Source organism: Emydura macquarii, unplaced genomic scaffold, assembly GCF_026122565.2.
Source record: "Emydura macquarii macquarii isolate MOO-44397 ecotype Brisbane River unplaced genomic scaffold, CSIRO-AGI_Emac_v2 contig_3692, whole genome shotgun sequence".
Lineage (NCBI taxonomy): Eukaryota > Metazoa > Chordata > Testudines > Chelidae > Emydura > Emydura macquarii.
Genome location: NW_027133829.1, coordinates 5893917 through 5919692, shown reverse-complemented (window position 1 = coordinate 5919692; position 25776 = coordinate 5893917). Strand labels below are relative to the sequence as shown.

The following is a 25776-nucleotide window of genomic DNA, read 5'->3' as shown; positions in this document are numbered from 1 at the left end:
TTGGATGCTTAAGGGCTGCAGGAATGGGCCAACCCACACCCCTCCTGGCTTATGAAGGAGTCAAAAAACAACTGATGCCACTCCTGACAGAAATAGCCAACACATTGTTCACAGAAGGAATCTTCCCTTCCTCCTTCAAACACACAATAGCCTAACCGACACTGGGGAAAAATAACCCTACCCTGGACACATCAGTTCTAGCCATATATTGCCCAGTGTCAAAAGTCCCATTCCTGAGCAAGCTTACAGAGAAATTAGTCAAAGGCCAACTACAAAACACATCAAGATTTTCAGAAGTGACTAGTGATTGTAAGTGCATCCGTCTTGAGATGCTTCAGTGGGGCCCTATAGGAATGAAGGAAACGTGTGTATTTTTAGTTTAAGTAAAATAAAATATGAGTCATGGAGAGGCTTTGAAAATAAAGGGGGAAAATGTAACACGGCCTTGAAAATGATAGGTTTAGAAATTAGAAGGAATGTGGCATCTGGCAAGAGAAGCTTTGGGGAAATGCAGAGCTAAAAAAATGTGGCTGATGAGAAGCATCTAATCATCAGGAATGGTTCTAGCTAGTTTGAACAATAAAGAAGAGATGTTCTGAGATGAACTGGTAGTAACCTTTAACATACCAATGTGGTCTTAAAGAAGGAGCCCATTCAGAATCTTGTCTATTCGAGTCCAGGAAAGGGGTCAACCTCAAACTGGTTCTTAATTAAAGCTAGCAATTGAAAATGGCATCACTTGTTCGATAGAGTATCAAAAGGTAAGATATTAAGAGGTTCATTACTAGTACCTGCTTATCCAGTTGGAGCCAGCCAACATGGGTTTAAGCAACCCCGGGTCTAGGCCTTTTGTGAGTATTTTAATCAACTGCTTATCTATGTTGGTTACTGCATTGGTGTAAGAATTGCTCATTATTTAGACTTTTTAGACTTGTTTGAAGGAATTGTATAAATGTTATCTGGCCCTTGGATTTAATAAAGGAATTTATGGCTGAATTGGTGTTGTGATGGTATCTTGTATTAATAAGTCAATAATAATTCCAATGGGCCATGATTTTCAGAAAAAGTGGAGTTCCTACCCTCTGAAAAGTAGGTCCTTTTAAAGGCATCTCAAGTTAAGCATACTAAAGTAAAAGTGCCAAAAATCTCTGCCTAATCTTCCATGGGAGAATAAGCAACACACCAGCTTTGAGACCATCAGAAGACATGCATGATATCGGTGCAAAGTATTAATATTTTATTATTCTATGTGTATTAGAGAAAACTGATTAGGAAAAATATCACAAGAGAACTTTGCAGTGGGCCTAGATCCAGGTTTTATTCAAGCACATCCCTTTCTACATATATCAAATGCATATCTCATTGGAAAATATATCATGATGCAAGGAAAGAAATTGTACACAAATATACTGCTGCGTCAACTTTATTGATTTTCTCACCATTGTAGAGACCTTCATTGTCCTACCATGTTTCTTAAATCTATCAGCATTTCAAAAGGCGACCCTGAGAGCCCCATTTATCTGCAGCTGTACATTTTTTTTCACTTCCATTTAACAATAAAAATCCTGGTTTAAATGGCTAGGACCCCCTCTCTGCTCCCATTACATTAAATGTCTGAGAACAGTCAGCCATCATCCCCTCTCAAAGTGCTGCACTCAGTTTCAGTAATTTGTGTTGAACTCCTTTGTGGGACTAGGAGAGCTACAAGCCTGTGTGTTTTTAAAAAAAATCAAGATCTCATTATCCAGCCTGATTTGTGAAATCTTAGCAATTTAGTTAAGTGTGCTACATCAATCAGGTAGCTCTACAGAAGCCAAGGCAGACCATTCTTCTTTTGGGGTCCTCCAGCAATCATGCAAACAATGCAAAATCTCAGTCCATTTGGAGTAGGGAAGCAGTGATGCTCCACATCTTAAATCCACTCATTTGCATCCACACACAGTTCAAAGGTCAGCATTCAAGTAGAAATTTTGCTTTCACACAGCTTGCAAGAGAGACAGTCTCTTCCCTTAGGATGATCCCAGAGAGGACACCAGTTGTTATACTGTCCCAGCATTAAGCATATTTGGGATAACCCAACACGGTCACTGATAACTCACATTTTGTATAATTCCCCACACATCATTTGCGACACTAACTGGAACAGCTGTCCAAATTCCCAGCTCCATAGATCTCTCCTCCCCAAAACCACCTTGCTCTTTCCCATTCTTTTTGGAAACATCCATGTCTCAAACATCAAACTGGACAGAATCATAAGAGAAGTAGGGCTGGAAGGGACCTCAAGAGGTCATCTAGTCCAGCCCCTCCATGCTAAAGGCAGGACCAGGTATACACCTGACTGGTGTTTGTCAAGCCTACTCTTAAAAACCTCCAGTGACAGGGATTCCACAACCTCCGTAGGTGACCTGTTGCAGAGATTAACTATCTTTAGAGTTCGAAAGTTTTTCCTAATATATAACTTAAATCTCCTTTGCTGCAAATGTCATAATTGAAAGGCTATGTCTACACTGGGAGCTAAGGGCCTGATTCCCCGCTCACATAGCCATACTGGTGCTAGCTCTCATGGACCTAGTGTGCTAAAAATAGTAGGGTAGTCATGGTAGCATGAGCAGTGGTTAGTGGCAATGTGGGTTAGCTGCCCCAAGTACAAAACTGCCCAGATCCTAGGGGTACATACTCAGGGTAGCTAGCCTGCTCCCCTGTTCACAGCTATGACTATTTTTAGCATGCCAATTCAAAGACAGCTAGGCAATTATGTCTGCTTGAGCTGGGAATCACCCCACCACCAAGTGTAGGCATAGTCTAAACATACTGCTAAAGGTACACTTCTCAATCTTGTCCATGATGTATAGAAACGACAGGATCATTTCAACTAGGATACTCTGAATTAAGCCCAGTTCTGCAAGCACTTCTGCACATGAATAACTTCACTTGCGTGCATAATCTTGTTAAAATCCATGGGTTGACTCAGTGCATAAAGTTACTTACGTAGGGAAGTGTTTGCAGGACTGAGGCCTTAATTTGCAAATTCCATTTTAGCTGGGGGATGAAAAGTTACCTGAGTAAGAGTTACCAGAGTATCAATGATACATTATACAAAAAACTAGTGACTATGAAGGTTCTGTTCAGACTACATGGGCATCCTAGGTAAATACAGGTTTTCAAGTCATCTAGATGCCTTCATGTACATCATTCTTCCCTGTTTATTTGGAAGTGGTGTTTATCCCCTGCGCTCTAGTCACAGATGGGCAATTCAATATTTAATGTGGAAAACCAGAATGTGGTTGATGAATGCAAAAAAATGGATGAGCCAGACCTCATAAGCAAGTTGGAGATATTCATAGACTTAAAACTCTGAGTTTTCAGAGGACAGAAGTTTATGCTGTCTCAAGGAAACTTAGTAGGTGCAAATGGCAATTGCTCTATGACATATAATAGGTCACAGTAGCCATTTGTGGGAAAAGCACTTACATAAAACGCAGGGTATCAAATTGGATTACCCAAATTATCATTTCTGCCACTACTACATACAACTCTACAGTCTCTCATTACAGAATAAATGCATAATAAAAGGGTGACATTCACCACTGTGCAAAGGGCCAGCACAAAGCCTATGCAACATTCAAATCCCAGTTAAACCCTACAGACAGGATCCCACCCTGATTTGTCACCCATGCTCTAGGAGGAAGATTAAGGAATTAAATAGGATTTGGTACCCAGCCTTGTGCTGGTACTCTGCAGCAGGGTGAATTTCACCCCAAATGAACAATCCTTCAACAACTGTTCCCATGCCTCAGGCAAACGTAGACTTTAAGATCAGAAATGCTGGTGTTTCTGGTCTTTTTCCTTTGTGCAGGTGCATATCCAGGGTACACTGCATGGAAATTTTCACTCCATATGCACTGTCCCGGTTTCCCTATACCCTCATATAGTACTACACAATTAACTATCATTTATATCGCAGTAGGGCCCAAAGTTTGTTAGGTACCTTTCAAGTGCAGAGGAAAATGAAGGCCCTGCCCCCAAAAAAAGCAAGCACTCTAAAAGGATACACACAACAGGCAGAGAGGAATCAGCAGGGTCTGCAGAGAGAGAGTGAATGGTACCATGGAAACAGCTGATATCTTGCTTAATATGGAATTTGAGGGAGATCCTGTGTGTGGGTCCCCTTTGATCAGAGGTCTGGGTGGGACAATCCAGGCCATCATTCCCAGTAATAACCCTACTCCTTCATATCCTGTGCCCTATACTTGATACCACAAGAGACCCAATCAGAAATGTATAGAAGAAAAAGTATCATCTGCCTTTTACGAGCATGCCAGCATTACAAATTCTTGGTAAATAGTTACTCAGTGGGGTGCTTGTCTAATTAAAACCTTTTGGGCTTGGGGAGGCATTTTCTCTTCAGGATTTTGTCAGATCCTGTTTAGTTAGCTAGCTCTTTCAAGGCAAACAACCTTACATGCAATCTGACCTCTAAAGATGCATTCCTCACATTTTAACGAGTCTCTCCACTTCCAAACAATGAAATTATTCCCAGCCAGAAGGTATAAATAGGACTGGCTTTCGATACCTTTTATGCCCATCCATGTCTTGTAGACGATCACTGCACCAGACCCTCAGCTGATGTAAATTGGTATTTACTTCAATAGAGCTATGCCAATTTACACAAACAAAACACAGAATCTGGTCCATAGTACTTACATTAGCAGTAATGGATATTTAGGGAATGGATGATGATTAACTGGCCAAGACAGAAGTCATATCAAACACACTAAAATATATTCTCACTTACCTTGCGTTTGTTTGTTGGGCAGACGTACAGGTAGCTCAAAATAGTCTTTAGGCCAACCTTATCATTCAGCTTCTCATATGTTGTCCCATAATCTGTTGACCTAGAAGTCAAAGAGAGTACAAATACTTAACCACAAAAGGCACAAGCCACTTGGCTTCTTTTCAATGTAAATCCTATGTTTTACATAGTGGAATGGCTTTCTGGAGCTTTTTGAATGATTCATGTAGTATATGATGATGCTTAATTATGTACACACAGCATCATGTGAGTGGTTAACATTTGCATTTAAATTGGATTAGGAAAAATTAAAAACAGCATCTTCCCACTGCACTTTAAAACAAACACATACAGCATGAAACATTAATTCTCGATAGAAGAGGAGATTATGATAATTACTGTAAATGCCAAATAACTGACAGCGAGGGGCTAAATGATCACTTCAGTACATTCCAAGCTCACTAAGGTTTTTTTTTTTTTTTTTTTTAAACATAAAATACTGTGTCCTTTTCAGGCACGACCAAGTGCTGTTCCTTAGGCTGTTTGTTCACTACAGACAATGTGTTCTCAGAATGAAAGCCACTGATGTCCTTCATGAAAACCCAACAGCATGAGTGTTGCAGTTCACATAGACTTGGTTTGTGGGCCATCAGGCGGAGGATGGTTTTAAAAAAAGGCTTAACAGGTGACCATACAAACCGATGTGCTTCTTTTGAAAGTACCCCTCATATCAATGTTGCCAATAGAGACATCGGTTATTTTTCTTCTTTAAGAGCAGATAAAGAAAACACTTGAGGCTTTCTAATGTTGCCAAGAACTTTATTCTGACACTTCACTGGAATGGAGATCAATTATTAGCAAGAGATGCAATTCGTTATGTGGCGCCTGTTTAAAAGAATTATCTTCCAGCATCTAGAATGGGGTATGATGGAAGACCTAGTACCGTCTGGGACCATACACCGTGGAAGAATGCAACAGGTTTCTGGACAAGAGTAAATATTTTTAAAAAAGAAAGTGTTCCTTTAACAAAAAACAAAACAAAAACAAAAACAAAACAAAACAAAAAACAAAAAACACACACACAAGTTTTATCATTATAATGCACAGATGATCACCAAAAACTTCCACTTCCATTTACAGATGGCATGAAGATTGCCTCCCATCTTATCATTCTGAGGCTTGGCTACTGACATCCATGATCTCAAGGTTTGGCTATTACATCTCATTATATCTAGGAATTAAACCTAGAGGATGGCCATTCCATTTCACAGCAATCTTCAAGGTTTCAAAATTGGTTTTAATGCCACATTTTAACAAAAACAAAACTTTTCAAATATTTTTGTGAAAAACACGATTTCGTCAGTGTTCATTTTGGGATCAAAACATGATTATCAGGACAATTATGGAATTGTATCTTGATGGTTAGATCACTATTCTGGGATGGGGGAGAACCAGGTGCCAGGCCTTCCTCTGCCTGATTCATAGCAGTTTTTCATTGTAATCACTCCACATCAGGCAGAGCATGGACTGGAACCTAGCACACTCACATCCCAAGCCTGTGCCCTAACCACTGGGCTACATAACGTGTGTGTGTGTGTGCGCGCACACATGCGTTTTCTCCTCTCTCTCTCTTTGCTTTTGTCAAAACTGATACCACTCTGAAAAACATTTCAGTTCAGCATATTTTGATAAAACTGTTCCCAGCAGCTCCAACTAAACCACACACTCAGAAAAAAGCTCCGAGTGGTGCAAAATGCAACAGCTTCCTTGCTTAGCAACCTAGGTCAACATAAGCATGTTATCCTAGTGCTCCACTCTTTACACTGGTTCCACAAGGAATACAGAATCCAGCTGAAGCTTGTTTTGTTAGGCAATGCCTCCCATAGGATTGGCCAAAGATTCCCCCATCCTTTGTGACCATGTGTTCCCAGGACAGAGACATTCCACCAGAACAATGAAGCCATCAGCAAGTAGGAGGCAGCTCTTTACAAGAGGAGACAACTAGCCCATTCACTCCCACAAAGAGATAAGAATGACCGTGACCTTGTGTAAACTTATATCTATCATCTCTCTCTCTCTCTCTCACACACACACACACACACACACACTCTCCTATGGGCTGAGAAGGAGGAGATGGGGGTATCATTACTGTTAGTTCTGCTTTTGAACATATGGGAGCCACACACAGCAGGCAGAATACAAAACGATCCTGAATTCCTGACCTCCATCGGTTGCACTAGCCACCTCTCCACACTGCCTCCCCGTAGCCAAGATTTGTATATGCTCTTTATTGACATTTCTGTTGCATTGTGTTGAGCCACATTCTGCCTCTTTTTAAACTGAGACTATCAATAAAGATGAAACAGTATGTTACCAAAGGGCAGAATTTGGCCCATAGTGTTAGGAATCTGTATATTGATTCATGAGTTAATGTCTCTCTTTAATTACACTAATGTTATCTCATGAAAATTGCACCATGAAAATTGTCAGGAGAATTCATTGCATACATTTTATTATGAAGATATTTTTAAAAAGCCACACAGCAAAACAAGACAAAACAAAAACCAACCACCAAACAGATGTTTCAAGTCTATTGTAAGTAATAATCTTATATTCAGAATTACTAACCATTTTTCTGAATCTCTAGGCAATTATTTTGCATTCATGGCTTTATTTACAAGGTAACGTTATCTACAGATGGAAGAGAAAGCGTCTGGCAACATCTATAAAAGCATTAGAAATAAAGGAAAGCTTGAAAAAAAACCATCACCAAGATGTTTTGCAAATGAACAAATATGCAAGTGATCAAAAGGAACTAGCATTTGATTTCAATCTTATCCATAACCCATGCTTTTCATAATTCTTCCCTAAATAACCAATAATCACACACTCCAAAAAACACAACTAGATGCATCTTAATTGTATCTGTTTTTAGATGTTCCTCACACGCCATTTGAATGCTGCCCTTATTTTTTTTAATACATGGACTAAATATTATATACAGAGTTGGTCAGAACATAGAATTCTGTTTTGCTGGAAATCCTGAATTTCTTCATTCCCAAGTCAACACAAAAATTCAAAAATTTCATGTGGAACAAAAATTTCATGTTGGAAAAATTGGAACTTTTTTCCAACTTTGTCTAAATGTTTCTTTTCTATATGGTTAATACTTTTCATTTTGACTGTATTATTTCCACTTGTAACATCATCATTTTGACTTCTTTTATAAAAGAAAACAAGATGTTTCAACCTTGTCAAAATGAATCTTTTCAATAATTTTCAATAAAAAAAATTCAATAACACCGATACATCCCGATGGAATGTTTTGATTTAGTTGAATCGACATTTTTCTGACAGAAAACGGTGATTTTTTTCCAACAGAATAAACTAATTATAGAGAATTAGCCATGGGCAGAAAAACAAGGCTTGCTTTCTTTACTACATACTTTATATTATATACCAATCATGGTTCCAGGTGAACAGGGTACTTAAACACATGAATAACTTTAAGCATAACGGTAGACCCACTGACTAAAGCTGATCAGAAAAAAATATTATATTTCCACAAAAAGCTTAGAAGAAAATGAAGAACTCACATTTTCAGCAAGCGTTTTCAAGTTTTCATTGGAAAACAAAAAATGGTTTTCTTTTTCAAAACCCAGATTTAGTTGTTTGTTTTTGTTGAAATCATGACATATTTTGACAAAAAAAAACATTAATTGTCACAAACTTTCTGTTTTGTCAAAAAGCCGTTTTGTTGATTGGGAGGAAAGCGGTGAATAATATTGGCTAACTCTCTTGACAACTCGCGTTTAACATGATCCATATGTTTAAACAACAGGCTGAACTGGAGTCTCTCTCTCTGCTGCATCGAAGTGGAGTTCAAGTCTTCCACCTGCATCCCAGGAAGGCAGTGCTTTATTCCATGTGTGAAGTGTCGAGTGTGCCTGGATAAACCCCTGGGATGCTGCTGGTCTGCCCCTCCCCAGTGAAGGCCTTGTCAAGGCTCCATATTCCCCTTACTATGTAAGTGTTTAGGAGAGCTAGACGGGCAGCCACGGAGAATCAAACCTTCCATTTGCTTACAGGACAGCTACAGTGGAAGCACCACAAGCAGTTCAAGATGCCCATGGATTTCAACGGAAAGAGCACTGGTGCTTTTGATGGGGTTGGCAGGATGGAAACTTAGCCCTGTATGACCAGTCTATAGAAAGCTTGTCGTACAGCTTGGTACCCACTGTTTAACAGAATCACCAAATGGAACCCTAGCGGGTTATATGTTGATCGATATCCCCCCCCACCTGTCATGTCAGAGGTTGGTTCCCTTCTTAAATGGTAAGCTCATACCAATACCTAATCTTCCTGTGAGTATGTACAGTGCCTAATGCAACTATACTGCTGGAGCGTCATCTGTAGGAACTGAACACAAAAGATTTCTGGATCCAAAAACATAAGCTTGCCCTGTTGCCTGAGATGGAAAGCCAGATCCATTAGCTCAAAGGCAGTAGCTGACAAACTTCTGTACCTGGCCTTGTCTCCTAGAGGGGAACAAAGACTTATGCTACATTAATCCTTGTCTATACACAGAATCTGCATTGGTTTATCGTAACCTGGTTTTTAAACTGATTTACTTAAACTGCTGCAAACGCCTGTGTGGACACTTAGTTCAATTTCAGGGTGGCTTATTTTAACTTAGCTTAAAGCTGTTTTCAATCAACCTAAGCGACACCAAACTAAGCCACTCTGAAAATGAACTGAGAACACACAGGGGTTTGCACCAAGCTAACTAAACTAGTTTAAAAAAAGAAAATCACACCTTTAATTAAAGCAACGCAACTTTCTCCTCCAATAAGGGCGTGTCTGCATGTTACACTAAAATATCATGGGTGCTACTGGAATTCAAATACTAAATAGAAAAGTGGAATATTCAGAGAGTATTTGGCTTGATCCTGATTTGACTGACCCTAATTGCAGGCCATACTCATTTCATTAGCTTCAGGGGAGTCAATCCTGGTTTGTACCAGTGACTATTTAGAATAAGACCCTTTAATGTTTATCTGAAATCAAACTTTTTTTCCATGCAGCCAATAAGACAAATACTTTAGTTATTGCCAGTTCATTTGGCTATGTAAAATATAAAACAGCACCAAATACCCAAAAAGGGTCTGAATCTATGGCTTCTCTGCTTAGTAAATTCAGACCAAACTAGCTAGAAACCATCTAGAATAATTTATATTTTGTAAAGTATTTGTGAGAAAGTTGACATTTAAATAACTTCATTATTATTCATTGACGGCTTCTCCTCCCCCCATCCCACGTACCCTCATCAGGGCAAGTGACATTTCTATTACAGTATTATAACAAACTCCTTCACGTATTAAATAAGTCACAGAATTCCATTAGTCTACCTACTGTCATGAATACCTCAATCCATACCTCACAATATTGCAGAATAAGCAATCTGCATCAACCGGTGATATGAACCCTAAGGAAATTATCTTCGGCTACCTTAAATATTGTGCATTGAAATCCTGAAGCATGTCATTTTAAATGTAGGGTCTAAATATATTGCTTGATATTGTTATTTACTTCCTTCTGTCACAGATGTAGGGGCTGCTGGTATTTCTCTATTTTGCCTGAGCTGCTGCAGAGTTGAAAGTTAGCTAGTCATCACACAGCCATGCAGAAAGGCCAGTCTGGGGCACTTGAACAAGAAAAAAAAAAAAAAGCTATACTTGGATTCTGGCCCATATAAATATTGTCAATCTCTCCTCTGACAGCCTAGCAGTTTGTCCATAGTCCTGAAAAAGGACACCATCAGAATAAAATAAAGCCCATTTTAAAACACGCAATTCCTTGCTAACAGCTCATAGCATAGAAATAGATTTATTTTCAAACACTGAATGTATTTGGCACCATTTATGCTGTTTGTTTCTTTTTCCGCTTCACTCCACTTGAGCAGCGAAACAGATCTGTTTCATTTTCTGGTTCTTCTGCATCCTTACAATGCTGTTGTGTTTTCTTCTCGTTTCTTTTTTAAATCATGACACTCTTTCCATTCGAAAAGACATAAATCACAAAACCTACTTGCTGCTTTGACTCCTTTCAAAGCTGTGCTCACGGCAGGCTACCGTCATAGATTTTAAGCAGGGGGGTCATGACAGAAAAATTCCTAGGGGATGTGGGGGGAACATTGCATCAGCATCACCACGTCTGCCTCCCCCTCCGTGACTGCTCGTGGGATTAGCAGGCTAGTCCCATCCCAGGGAGGGGCGCGCCGGTCCTATTCTGGGGAGTACGGAGGGTAACGCTTCACCCATGGCCGGCCCAGGGCAGGGATCAGGGCCCAGCTTGCTCTGCCTTCGGCTCCAGTCCTGCCACCACTGCTTCCTGTCCCGCTGCTGGGGACGGTGGCAGCGCTGACCATGCAGCAATTAGGAGACCCCAGGGCACCACACAGCAGCCGCCTCAGGCCCGGGTAGACACCACAGCACTAGCTGGCAAGAAGCGATGAAAAGCTGGGGGAAAGAAGTCAACTGCTCCTTGTGCACATTCCAAATGATGTCCCTGATTTTAAGGCCGGAAGAGACCATTAGATCGTCTGGCAGGACCTCCTGTATGACACAGGCCATAGGATTTCACCCATTTACTATGGCGCTTACAGAGATTTACACCAGCGGAGGAGCTACCCTAAAACCCATTTCAGCTGCAGAGCAGCAACTGCTGCTTGCGACTGGCATTTTGCCGGGGGCAGAACAGCGTGGGGCAGGCAGGAGCTTACGGCCGGCTCTCATTGCTGTGTTTGAATAAGGGAATAATTTAATTGTTATGAACAATCTCTCTGTGCCTCGTGGCAAGGAACACTGGAGCTGGCAGAGGAGAGGGCCCGGATTTTAAGAGACCTCCCTCGTGAGGTCTCAGAGCTCAGGCTCGAGCCCAAGACTGAACATCTACAATGCAATTTCTTAGCACTGCAGCTTGGTTGACCTGGGCCAGCCACGGGTCTTTTATTGCAGTGCAGGTGTACCCTAAGGGACCCTTTTAGGTCTAGGGCTAGTCTCCCATCCTTTCAGCTGAACTGGCCTTTCCTGTATAATTTATAGCCCACAGTACCCCCACTGGTTTTTGCCATTCCACCATTTTCATACCACCTATTACGTCATGGTCCTCTTCTTTTCTAGGCATTTTAGTTCACTGATTTTTGCTGTTAAGCTTCTCACATCGCTGTATGGCCATTTGTAGCTTTTACTTTTAGCCTTGTGCCTATTTTGATTTAACTCCTTTGTCTGTAACCCTGTTACTTGTCCAGGATCTCAGCCTCTGCTGCTCTCAATTTCTCTCCTACCCTTTATTACCAGAGATAGTTACTTTTGCATGACTAACACCACGAGCAGATGGTCTTGTCCCACCTCGATGCTCCTCAGCACCTGTTGGCTTTTCCCAAGCTTTTGTTCAAATAACCCTCCCACCCCCCACCCTTGCATATTTCCAGAGCCAATGGTTTCACTTTGGTTATATAGAGACTTCATCATCTAAATCAATCTTCCTGCTCGAATATATTTAAACCCCGCTTCTTTACATCATCATCCAAGTATTCCAACCTTTAAATCCCCCCCGGCCCTGCTCATGGAGACAAAAGCATGCCCAGAAAAGCTTCCCTAGGCCCTAGACCCAATCCCTTTTCCTAGTCGTCAGTTTAGCTTCCAGGACCTCTGACCTTTCCTATGGGCTTGATCCTGCCAGGGGCTGAGCACTCTAGCCCAAAACAGCACACTTAAGCCCATGAGAAGTCCCACTGAAGTCAGTGGGTGCACACACCCAGCACTTGACTGGCAGTCAATAATAATCTAGCTCCTGCCCTCACTAATCTGCTGGATTCCTACCTTCATGGTTCCTCAGGGTGTTTCATTCTGATTTGGTACTGTGCATTCACCCTGGGCCAAGTGCTTCTCTTGACATCAACTCCCATGGGGAGGCACTGTGCTCTGGAGAAGAAAGCACTCAACTGTGATTCAGAAGACCAGGGCTCTATTCCTGGCTCTGCCACTGGCTTGCTGAGTGACCTTGGGCAAGTCACTTGGCCTCTCTCTCGGCCTCATCTATAAAATGGGACTAATGATACTGGCCTCTTTTGTAAAGAGCTTTGAGATTTACTGCTAAGAGCTAGGTATTATTACTGATTGCAGTAGCAGCAGAATGAGGCTAGCGTGGAAGGCTTTTAGAATTTTACCCATTTCTTTTAAAACAGAAGCTAAGTGGTTTTACTTTTGTTTATTTGTATAACTGATATTCTTTCCTTTTTCCATGACAAGCCTTGTTCCCTCAGTACTGAACTCTGTCAGTCCCTTCCTCACTCTTTCCTAGGCCTCTCAGTTTGGGATCAGCCTTGCTCTGTATTTATGCCTTCATGGCTCACAGCACAGGGCCTTTGCCTTTCCCACTCAAATACCATCTCTCAGATGGCTGTCTCTGTACGTCATTCACTTCAAACACAGGCCAACTTGCAGACACACAGAAACTAGTTCAAAGTTTTATTATCTTCAAAGAGACTAGTTTAGAGGCCAGTTTTATTAACTGCCCTAACGATTAGATCGCACCACTTTAAAGGTCTATTTTTAAGTGGCATGGCTTAAATCTCCCCATTAAAACATCTCAAGTTTAGTCTGAAAGGTTGAAATTAATTTTTTAAAGAGGCTCAAAAAAAGGGAGGTGGAAGAAATTTGCTCATTAGGACTCACACAGAGTTCAAACTCTCAGGATGAAACCTTACTTGCGTGGCCACCAGTACCACAGCATCTGAGCAGCTCACGCTCTTGAACGCATTTATCTACACAAACACATGCCTGTGTGGTAGGCCAGTGCTATTATTCCCATTTTATATATAAGAAAGCGAGGCACAGAGAGGCTAAGTGATCTGTCCAAGGTCACACAAGGTCTGTCTACACTGCAGCTGGGATTGAGCTTCCTAGCCTGCATAGATAGATTGGCTATGGATCAGCTTGAACTCTGGTAGGGGAGATTCATGTTCAATTCGCTGCTCTGTCTCTAGTTAATACCCCTAACTGTTGGGCCATCCTTGCTCTCCTTAGCTTTGTGCATAAATATAGGCTCTAACAATCCATGTTTGCACAACTACTTTTTAAATTCTTGCCCCTAGGTTCCAATTCAATTTCCAGTTGACAGCAGTTTTCTGCCAGTTAAAAGTGTTGAAATGACAATTACAGGCAAAGTTGTGAATTTACTCATTTACACACACACCCCTCTCCCCCCTGCCTTAGGACAACTGCCTTTTCTCCATCATAAAATAAAGTTTTCCACCTACAAAAACTTCCTTGAATACTTTATAGCAGAAAAAACAATAAACAATAATACAAAAGGTTTTTCACAAAGCCTGTAGAAAATGGACGTTGGTAGGGGTGGGAATGCTTTTTTCAACACTGATTCTCTCGATTAAAAAAAAAAAAAAAAAAACTTTTATTTGGAGCAGTCTCAAGGAATAAAAATGCTGCCTCCCATCTCTCAAAATCCTCCTCAATTTTTGGTTTAAGGAGCCGACCAGCAGGAAAAATGATACAGCATAGCACAGATTCTTCTGCCCAACACAAATACTCCAGCCCAAATACTGGTCTGTAGGTTTACCTAGGCTGCCAGATTCTGGAGGGCAGGGACCATCTTTTTGTTCTGTGTCTGTACAGCGCCTAGCACACTGGGGTCTTGGTCCATGACTGGTGCTTCTGCAGTAGCAATTAACAACAACAGTATGTGGAGTTTCTTTGCCTGCAGCGTGGGAAAAAGAAATCCTCCCAGTCAGGCTGCAGTAGTCTCTGCTGCTCCGCCCATGTCACAACAAGCCACGCAGCAAGCAGTACATTCTTCAGCCCTAACCCTAACCCTTCTGCAGCTCAGACTTCTTGCAGCTGCTTTGCTTGTAGGGATCTATTACAGAGCCAAGCGCCATGCTGCATAGGGGACACATGTGCTCGGTCCTGCCTGGAGTGCAGGGGACTGGATTAGAAGACCTCTCACGGTCCCTTCCAGCCCTATCATTCTGTGCCCCAAACCCTGCCACTCCCTGGCTTGGGCAACAGAACTGCACTGGTTTCACTGCCAGTTTGTGACTGCAGAAGTGAGGGCTGTCTGAGACAGATTCCTTCACATGTAAGTATCCCTTTATCTTACTCAGCCTTGCCAGGGAGGCTGGATGGGGTTTGTTGGCTTGTGTCCTCCTGTTCCCACTGCACCGAGATATGCTGACGTAATGCCATTGAACCGATGGCCTCGTGGGAAAACGGAACGTGCAAAACAAAGACACGTCTTTGTGGCAGTGAAACCCTGCAGCTCTCTTATTGCTCGGAAGCACGGGCTCCACCAGAGGCTGCCAGCAAAGCATGTCGGGTTTAGTGAAATGTACTTAGCCCTTCTCATGAGGAGACATCTGTGCCCCTTGATCTGCATGCAAACAAACACAAGCCCAACAGGCTTCTAAGAGAGCATGCAGTGAGGACTGCTGAATAGGGTCTCAGGGACTCGGCTGGGGGGCGACCACCGAAACCCTGTATCGAGGGTAAATTCAGAGGGAGATTCCAGACACAGGCCTAGCTAGAGCCCAAGTACGCCGGGCTAGTGTGCATGCTCATCCAACCCGTACAAAGGTGCAGCTCTTCCCCCTTCCCCAAGCCTCCAGCCGGGAGCAATCCCTGGGGTTAAGAAAAGTGTAGGGATTGATATTTTAACAGCTGCTGTGGCAGAGGGAGCGGGAACTGAGAGGTTATGCCTCTCTGGTGCCCCTGTGGGGCAAGGCTGGGCCCCTCTCTTGTCCTGGACATCCACCTCCAGCTGACTGTGTTCCCTAGATTGGATTCAGAGTCTTAGGAAGCCTGCCCCCTTCCAGGAGCGTCAAGTCCTCCAAATGAAAACAGCAAAATACTTCTGCACCCACGAAAGACAAGGTGCCTGCCGTCCCACGCAGCACAAGGGGAGAGCAGGTCCCACGTGTGGATCTGGGCTCCTACCCCTCATGTATCCAAACCTCCAGGGTCGAGTCCTAGAGCTCCCAAAAGAAAATAAAGGCAAGAAAAGAGAAGCCAGATCCTCTTCTCCCTCAGAGGGCCTGGGTGGTGAGAGCTCTCAAGCCATTTTCCAGTAAATAAACTTTGCTTCCTGGGGTGGGGGAGTTCTGTGTTCCAGCCCAGCATCAGAGCACTCTACCTCCCTGAGCTAGGATCTTCCCTACCCCAGCTCGACAAGCCTCAGAGGTGCAGCAGGCTGGAGCGAATTGTGACCAGAGGAGCGCTTTAACCCCTTCTTGACTGCTGTAGGGATCTGCCCCACGACCAGGATGAAAGAGAGGGACTTCTGCACCTCTCACCTCCACTCTGCCCCCCACACCTATGCAGAGGCCAGGCACCATCTGGTCCTATGATTGCAGGAAGGGAAACTCCATCGACGAAGCCTGAGAGTCATACGGGTGAAGAGAAACCCCCATGGGAGTAGCCGACTGTCAGGAAACAGAGCCGACCACAAAGATGACAGAGCGGTTCCACCAGAGCAAAGCAAGGTAGCTCAGGGAAGGGAGGATTAATACGTGAAAGAGTGCACCACGCCGCTCTACCACAAAGAAGCAAACTGCTGCGCGGCCCCCAGTCAGAGATGCTAGCCACAACACATGCAGTAAGAGAGCCAGGGGCCTGACCACACTCCCAAGCCTGGGCAGTAGATCTCCACCTACCACTCTGCTGAAAACTAGATTTGGAACCCTGCCTTATAGAGAGGGGAAGAGGTTCTCCCCTCTGCAGTCTTGTCCCCACGCCTGTGCAGGAGACAGAGAGGCAGAAGCGCTGTCTTCGGTTTCCCCAAGCAGCGTCTGGAACTTGGATGAAAATGTGCATCCCTCCATTGGGTCACTTCAAGCCCCCACATCTCATCAAATTCGCCACAAGGCAGCATAGCTCATTTAAAGCCTCTGTGTTTAACAATCCAGCTGTCTATTACATGAACCTTGCAAGCTGTGATTTAATGGGCTCTTCTACACCTGATTCTGATGCCCCCGTCTTTTCCCATAGAAATAACATTTCATCACATTGCAAGCGACAGGCTCTCTCCTCGCCTGGCTCCAACAATTGTAAATTAAAGGTTGAATACAAAAAAAAAAAAAAAGGGGGGGGGGAGTTTCACACACAAAATGTCAAACCTGGATTTGGGGGGAGTGAATCACATTTTATTCTCTTACTATTGCTCCGATTTCACTCAATATCTTTTCTGTGTCATTTGAACAAAGATCTTCCTTCATCCATTGTACAATGATTTCTCTTCCCTGTAGACTAGAGTTGGTGAACACGAGACATCAATAGTTCATAAAATCTGTATTCAGATGCCCCACCCTCACTCCTCTAGTGATCTGGGATCAGAGATTCTGATCTCACTTGGATGGGTGTAAATTCATTAATGTAATGGTGTTACACCAGTGTAAAAATGGAGGGACACAGAATGACGAGGGGACGTAGCTCAGAGCTTTCCCTGTCTCCCAAGCAGCTGCCTCCACAAAGCCAGAAAGATCCTGCTGTCAGTTTGCAAGACTCAGCTTGACTCTTCTGTTAAATATGCAATGCTCACCTTCTGCATGAGAAGTTATACCTGTGCCCTAATTACTCAGTCACAAAAGAGACCACACTACACTGTAGGAGCAGGGAGGTAAATCCAGGTGTCTGGGGTAGATTCCTGCCCTGATTACACCCCTCTTTTTCAGTAGGAAAATTCTTCTTCTTCCCTTCGTGTTTTAAGTTTTGCTGTGCACTGGGCGGGCTGGCTCAGCCAATACTTCCCGACCCCACTATGAACAGGTGGAAATGTTAGTGTAGTTTTTCTTTCCCCTGCCTCTTCTGCAAGGTGCTTCATGCTGACAGAGCTCAAGTCACCTGTATCAAGTCACCTGAGGGACCAGCATGTCTCTCCATTCTCGGGAGGCTGGAATCATGATGCTTAGAGCTAAAGAAAAAATGCTGCTAAAAAAACCCTTGGAAATTATGTTAAAAGCCTGAAAGGAAAAAAAAAGTTTGGGAATTTTATTAAACTGGCTCTGACCATTTTCTCCTTCCCATAGGTTCTTCCTGTTCATTGTCAAAGCCTAGTGGATGTCCTCGCCCATCTTCCTGGCTTTGTTTCTATCCACTTCTCTGTGAGGACAACTGGAGAGGCAATCCCTTTCCAAAAACATCCAGTGCTGCTCCTTAATCACATGCATGGGTGGCTACCAAATGACGGAACACATTCCTTTGGGAAAAGGAAGCCAGTGTAATGCAGGTCACTTTCATTCCTGCTGAGACCTACAGAGCCAAATTCCCACCATCCAGCCATTATCATTCTAGCACACCCGATACTGTAGGATCTGTGTTGCCATTTGAACATCGAATGGTAACTCAGCCAACCTGATTCAATGCCTATTGAGGTCAACAAAAAGTCTTCCATTGACTTCAGATCTTCTTCAAGATTAAATTAAAACAAACCTTTGGGAGCCCATTAAGATACACATGTCCATGAAAGCATAGATTAATGATTTCACATAACCATTGGTTTCCCCTGGGAATGTCTAAATCATTGCAGTCAGATTGCTAAACACTTGCACATTAAAGGAATTCCTTTCGGTGTTTTCCTGCCCCACTTTAGCCCCATTCCAGCTATCAATCACATTAATTGCTAGTTCTGGGGGACAATCATCATCAAAGTGTTAGCTTTTTAATTGATGGCAATGACCAGAATAATTTCAAGCAACCCTCGTGGTTGGTTAATGGGTTCTGTAGTTCGGAGGCAGAGTAGCAAATGGCTCCTTATCCATCAGCGATGTGTGACATAATGTGATTTCCCCAATTAGCCATAGAGATTGTAACCCTGTGTCAGAGCAGTCCCATTGGGAAGGCGAGAAACAGAAGGCCAAAAACCACAGTGCACTTGACTTAATGAAAATGGGTGCCGGGCTAGCCTGGTGGAATTCTGTTTACACCTGTATTGATGTTACAAACCAAAACAACTGCTTTAGCTGATCTCCAGTAAGGGGCAGGAAGGAATTTTGTTGCATGGCAAAGTGCTGCAAGAGAAGTTTGTTCCGTATTTCTATGTCCAGACATTTGCATTATGACATGCTATTGGAACTTTATTGTACTAGCCTGAAATAATTTCATGATGTTTTAAGGGTCCTGAAAGATGCAGGAAAGTCCTTTCAAAACCATGGGCCAATTCATCATCTGGTATAAATCTAGAACAGGAATGCCAGTTTAAAACCAGCTAAGACAACCACAAAAACCTAGGAGTAATAGAAAGCTGTTACAGCTGGTGGGTGAACATAATTTCCACACATGGTAAATTTTAACATTTCGAAAATTTGTTTTCATCCCAAATCAGTATGAAAAGACAAAATTTCAAGATTTTGTAGTAACATAAAATTCTCTTCCTCCCCCCTCCCCCCCCCCCCCAAAATCAATTCAGAAACCCTTATCAGACCATTGAATGCTGGTAATTTCAAAACAACAAAATATCAACTGCTAAATATAAAATTATAATTTTAACATAGGGGAAATTTGGACTGAAATACTCCATTTCAATTTTCAGTCATTTCAAAATTTTCCCATTGTAAATTTCATCAGAATTGACACATTCTCGTGAATGATTTCCATTTTGGAAAGCTATTCAATTGAAAATGTTTTGAGCAGCTCTATGAGCTGTAATTGAAGATAGCACCGGATATTAGATGGACCATACATTGCTTTTAATCGAGAATAGCAGTAGATATAGGCCTAAAAAATTCAAACACGTGGTAGCTCAAACCTGTGGTCCTTGTGCACTCAGGACTCTTTGGGCACGTCTACACAGCACTTTGGAGTGAATTCCTGGCCTGGTCCCTGGATTTCAGAGTCTGAGCCACAATGCCAAAGCAATGTCTACACAGCTATTTTTAATAATGTTAGTGCAAGCCCCATTAACCCAAGTCTTTTGAGCTGGGTCAGAAAGCTTGCTCCTGCTTGGTCCAACATCTCGTGTAGAAACACTCTTAGAGACTTCAGTATGCAAGAAATCAAACATTGTACCCAAGAAGAATCATTTGTTGCTTTAAAACCTACCAATACACCATAGTTATTTATTTATTTTTTACTGTCTGAATAAAGCAGCCTATAATTTCTGTGCCTCTTTTAAATATTATGCATCAACTGGAGCTGCAGAGAGGCAATTCAGCTTGGGTTTTTTGTTTTTTTTTTTTTTTTTTTTGGGGGGGGAGGAGGGGGAGAAGCATATTTATCACTATGTATCTGAAGGATCAACTGGGATATAAAGCGTACTATTTATAGCTACTCTGGGGATATGGAGCAAGAGCCAGTAATTTGTTCCCTTGACATCTAACCTTAGGTCAACTCCAGTAGCAGAAGATGGATTTTTACAGGAAATGAAATGACAACATACAGCAGAAGATTAATACAGTTTTCTAAGCCCGAGAAGAAAGAATGCAGCCAACCACTCTGGAGAAAAAATGGTCAGTAGCACACATCATGTATTGAGAATACAGCAAGATGTGGTCAAGGTGAGGTGTTCAAGCAGTCTATTAGTGAATTGATACACTGGTGTTTCAGTGACAAGAAATTGCAGTCTAATATTCTACTGATGAGCTTCACTCCTCCTGTGCCATGTTTCTGAAAATGATCTTTATAAGTCAATGCCTGCTACAGATAAAATGGTATCTTAGCCTCAGGTCATTGGTAAATGATGGAGCACAGCTAAAGCCACGGCACAGATTCACTAGCAGAAGCATCTTGTCTCCTGCAATATCTAATAATAATTTTGCTCTAGGTTATGAGAGTACATGTGTTTAGTGCTGAAAGGAAATATTTTTGGGGGGTGGGGGAGAGGCAAAAGCTATGGATTGAAACACTATTATTAGTCCCCTTTACTAATATTCTCATTGATGGGCTGAATTCCTGTTACTTGTTCCTTGTATCTCAAATTCTTTACTAACTTAATCAAAAATTGCATGGGGGGGATTTTTCCAAGCAATTTGTTTTTAGTTAGTTAGATTCAAGAAGATAAAGAGAAGCCTAGCCAAGGCTCCAGGTACACTCAACACATTATACCATTCAAGGAAATCCCATCAGCATTAAAATAACGATTCCAACAGCAACTCAGCCAGCCAGAAACCTTCTGAGATTCCTACCCTCCCTCTCGTCTTCATAGGATGCAAAGCCTCAGCTCTTTTAGCAGTATGGCTGGAAGGTCAGCATATTCAAGCTATTTCAGACCAAAGTCTCACTGAAGGAATTTGGATGTCCAATCCCCATTAGTTAGTTACAGACAAAATTAATACTTGTCATGCCAAAGGGAAATAGGCATCTGTAATGCATGGCACCCACCTCTTGAGAGCACCCCTTCTGGTCAGGTGTGTCTGCAGTCCCGGCCCTGGTATCAGGCCACACCTCCAGGGCTTTCTCCCTGGAGGCAATGGTTTTCATCCTCTCTAGGCTCTTCTGGGCACAGCTCTCCAGCTGGGCTATCAAGTAGTTCAGATCCCCTTCTGGGGGTTTATCCCAGTCCAATTGTAGGCCACTTCCCCAGTAGCCTATGGGGGTGACCCAGACCTGCCCTCTACTCCAGGTCCCAGCCCAGGGACCATAAGAATAGCAGCCACGTTACCTCATCCCTTTAACAAAACCACTTTCAGTTCCCTTGGCCACTTCCCCACAGCCCCAGCCTTCACCAATGCTTCACCCTTACCTCAGAGCTCCCCTATATTCAGGCCCAACAGTCAGCCAGAAGCACTTTCTCAATCCCCTCAGGGATGCCAGCACTGAGCTGTCCATGGTGCTGCAGTTCCCTTTGGCCTTCCAGGAGCACCCTCTACACTCCTCTAACTCCACCAAAGAACTGACCATCTCCAGTCCTCTAGCTCTCTTTTTTATGGCCCTTCTGGGCCCTGATTGGCTGCTCCCTGCAGCATCTCTAATTGGCTGCTTCCCCCTGCAGCCACTCTAGGCTGCTTGGAGGACTCCTCTACTGCTCCTTTCCTGAGATGGGTGTGGCAGGATCCAAGGCATCCAGCAGGGGTCCTCTGGGCCTAGTCCCTCCCATCACACCACCCAAACCACTTATGCAGTCATTTCCAACCTCAGCCAGAAATGCTATCTTTTAAATTATACAATGCAAAACACCTGGACCTTTTCATAACATCCTTAATGGCCTTTTGGAAAGATCCAATAGGACAAATTTTTATCTTATTAACATTGGTGTAAACCTGGAGTAGCTTCGCTGACCTTAGTGGAGTTGCACCTGATCAGAGATGACCAGAGGAAGCCAATTCTGTTTCACAGCAACATCCACGGTTTCTAAATTTGTTTTCCTTCCACATTGCAATGAAAACAAAACCTTTCAAATGTTTTCATGAAAACAGAATGTTGTTGAAATGCCTGTTTTCATATAAAAATCTGAGAAAGAGGTGGGGGCCACTGGCCTAAGATATGAGAGACCTATGTTTGCAGTCCTTGGTCTGTCTGATTCAGAACAGAGTTTTCCATCTGAGATCACTCTGAATCAGGCAGAACAAGGACCTGAACCAGGGTCTCAGGCCAATGTCCTAACCATCAGCTTACAGAGAGTCTGTCTGACTCTCTTTCCACCCCTACAAAATCTTTGTCAAAAAGCATATTTCAGTGAAACTTCATGGTTGAAAATGGTCCAACCAGTTCTACTCCAGATTTACATCTGTAAACTGAAATAAGAATCTAGCCCCATATCCAGGCTATGCAAAGGGAAGAATATCCCTTTTCCATGTAACACTCAAAAAAATTGACTTGTACTCTGCCTAGTGAGCAGATCACATGTATTTATTTACACAGCACCTTCCATTACAGCAGAGAGGTGTAATTTGCCCCAAACCAGATTGGCTAAAGGCAAGCTAAGATGAACTATCTAGAAGCCAGCCCTGCTCGCCTGCATTGGTAACGCTTGTAGATTCCAGATTACCATATGAAGGACACACAGATACATGAAGAGAACTATAAAAGAGAAGAACCTTCATAAACCGCCCTACACTTCTTTAGGACACATTTGCCAACTGCAGTTCTCCTGCTTGACAAAGTCACTGGTAAATGTCAGTGAAGTGTAAGGCATTCAATTTAGACTTGATTTAATAGGACCTGCCTGGATCAGATACATTAGTGACTGTCATCAGAATAACCAAGTGTTGGAACTGCCATATTGGGATACAGGGGCTGAAAGAAGCACAGAGTATCTCCCAGTTGAAGAACACAGCTCTATTTCTGCATCCTCCTAGCACTCCCAATCCTCCCCCACACTCCACAGTTTCACCATCTATCAAACATGCACCGCGGTCGCTCCTGTCATGAATCAAAGGGGCTGTCAGAACCCTGAGATGAGCTCTAATCATTCATTTCTCACGAAGGTCCATCAACAGGTGAGATAAAAATCAGGCAATTGTGATCAATCCTTCCGACCTGCCCCACACCAAACCCTGTGGGGAAATGAATTGAATTCCCTGTCCTCAGTGGAGCACCGAGATAGGAAGAGGCTCAGAGAATTAGGCCACTCTAAATATACAGAAGACAGTCTATCCTATTTCATAGCTCTGGAATAATATATCCAGTTCTGCCTGCAGAATGTTTGGGTCTATAAGGCACTTTAACCTTCACATCATGCTTTTCCCCCCTTCCTTTTAAATTTATGGTTACCATTTAGGCTGATTTCAATTTCCATTAATAATATGTGCAACTGATGTACATTTAAGTGAATTTAATCATGTCTTGATGACAGGTTTAGCTTAAAGCAGGGCTCCACTTAGAACTATCAAGTAAATTTCCTTTGAAAAGGTCAGTTTAACATTTCACAGGAGGGTCTGTTCCAGACAAATTAGATTGCACTCCGCTCGTCTTGAGTGCAAACACTTTTCACATTGGAGTTAACGGAGGGCTGTCAATCAAGAGCAAAAAGCGGCCAGTGCTTGTGGAAGAGGCCACCTTCGTCCCATGAAGACCAGTCCTCTGTTGCATAACTTTCTCAGGGTGGCTCTTCTGCAGAGATTCCTTGGTTAAGAAAGGGTTCCATTGGAGAACTATCACAAGCTCTAAGTAAGGGGTAGCACATAGTTATGCTATCAGCCTGGGACTGAATTCATTCCTAACTTCCCCCCATGATTCAGGAGAGGGGAAAATACAGGTACCAGGATTTTATTTGCTGCAACTGCCTGTGCTCCCTAAAATGGGCAGCGTGTGTCAGTGGGATTAGAGTCAAGGCACGATCCACTGACTACCGGCACCAGAGGGAAGATTAGCAGCTTTGTTGAAGCTGCTGTCCTGCCCCGGCACTGCAATCCATGGTACAGGTAGCCTCTGCAAGAGAACAACTTATGCCCTTGCATACTGCTGTGCAAGCATCTACCGTGAGCCGTGGCCATGCCCTGATGTGTTGTCATATCCTTTGTTCCCCCACACATCCTTCAATCCAGAAAGTCACACATTTCCCAGCTTGCACCATCTCTGGTGCTTGGTATTACAAGCTCAGGATAGCTGAGCTAAGATGTTTGACACTAACATCGGCACCCCAGGTGTAGCAGTGAACACTAAACGATCCCAAGAACAGGCAGATGGTGATACTGTGTATAAAGAAGATGACCATTTGAATCCTTGTTGCTACCATGTTCTACAATTGCAACAAATCTTGTACAATGTATGTCATGTAAGGTGTCAATGGAAATGTTATGATTTGCTAAGTATGAATATCCTGTTTATACGCACGTATCTTCTTTGTATCTGAAGTTATGAATATTGGATTGTATTTTAAAAATGTGTTGTATTCCTGGATGACACCCTCCCAGATAGAATTCACATTAGGGCTAGACAGCTATGTGTTGATGGCCCATTTAGGACACTCCACTTTCACAATGGGCCATTGAAGAAGCTTATCCTGTCCAGATAGCTCTTCCTAAGGATGCTTCAGACAGGAAGGCACCAGTGGCAGTCCCTGTGTTTCAGCATACTGTGTAAGGACATGTGATGAGGACAGGTGACCCTGGACTCCATCTTGGGCCGGTAACTTTCCAGGCACCTGGGCTGTGGGCTTTGTTTAGGACAGTAAATTTCCAGGCACATGGCAGAAGATATAAAAAGACACATTTTGCCTCTTTCCTGCTCTAATTCTCTGGACTGTGGATTTACAACTAAAAAGGACCATCTTGAACTACGGACTGAGGACTTTCCAATCTTTTGGAAGCTACCAGAGAGACTTTTGCAAGCCAGCAGCCTGTTCCACCACAGCTACAAACCCGATGTAAGGACTTTGCAACCATTTGTATATACGTGGTTAATAGATCACATACAACTCTCTTCTTTCCTTTTATTAATAAATCTGTACTTAGTTTACTCAGGATTGGCTGACAGCATATTTGGGTAAGATCTGAGATACATATTGAGCTGGGTTAAGTGTCTGATGCTTTGTGATCTGTAAGAACCTCACATATGGTGAATCGGGTTTTCAATAACCTCATTATATAAGACTTGGTTATCTGGATGGGAGCCAAGGGGACTATATTTGGCTTCTGGTTAACCAGTGTGGCACTGCAGAAGCTCTTTTGCTATTGGCTTGGTGAATCAACTTATAGAATAAATCACCACTGTCTGCCCGATTTCTTGCGGTTTGCCCCGAGGGTGGCATTCTGCATGTGGTCTATCCTCGGCACCCAGTCACAGCTGCCACGCCAGGACACAAGTTCAGAAGCCAAGAAGAGATGAGCCACTCTGGGCTAAATCCTCAGCAGGTGCGAGTCGGTGAAGGTCTAGTGACTTCAGGGGAACTATGCCGGTTTACACCAGCTCAGGATCTGGCTCTGCGGGTCTCTGCAGAAGGTTAAGTGCTGTACTTGTGTCAAGCACAACTTCCTGCAATACAGGGTTAATCTGGTCCATTCTCCTGCTCCTCCCCTTAACTGCCTTAGCGAGTCC

The 25776-nt window shown here is 43.0% G+C and overlaps 1 protein-coding gene across 2 annotated transcripts in view; it reads right to left on the bottom strand.

The window, feature by feature from the left end:
• Window positions 1–25776, bottom strand: part of SORCS1 (sortilin related VPS10 domain containing receptor 1) — a 384379-nt gene that overhangs the window by 211513 nt on the left and 147090 nt on the right. For both annotated transcript variants that reach the window (XM_067537229.1, XM_067537228.1), the window contains exon 3: window positions 4796–4895. In XM_067537229.1, the coding sequence (XP_067393330.1) occupies window positions 4796–4895 (100 nt within the window). The remainder of the gene's footprint in view (window positions 1–4795; window positions 4896–25776) is intronic.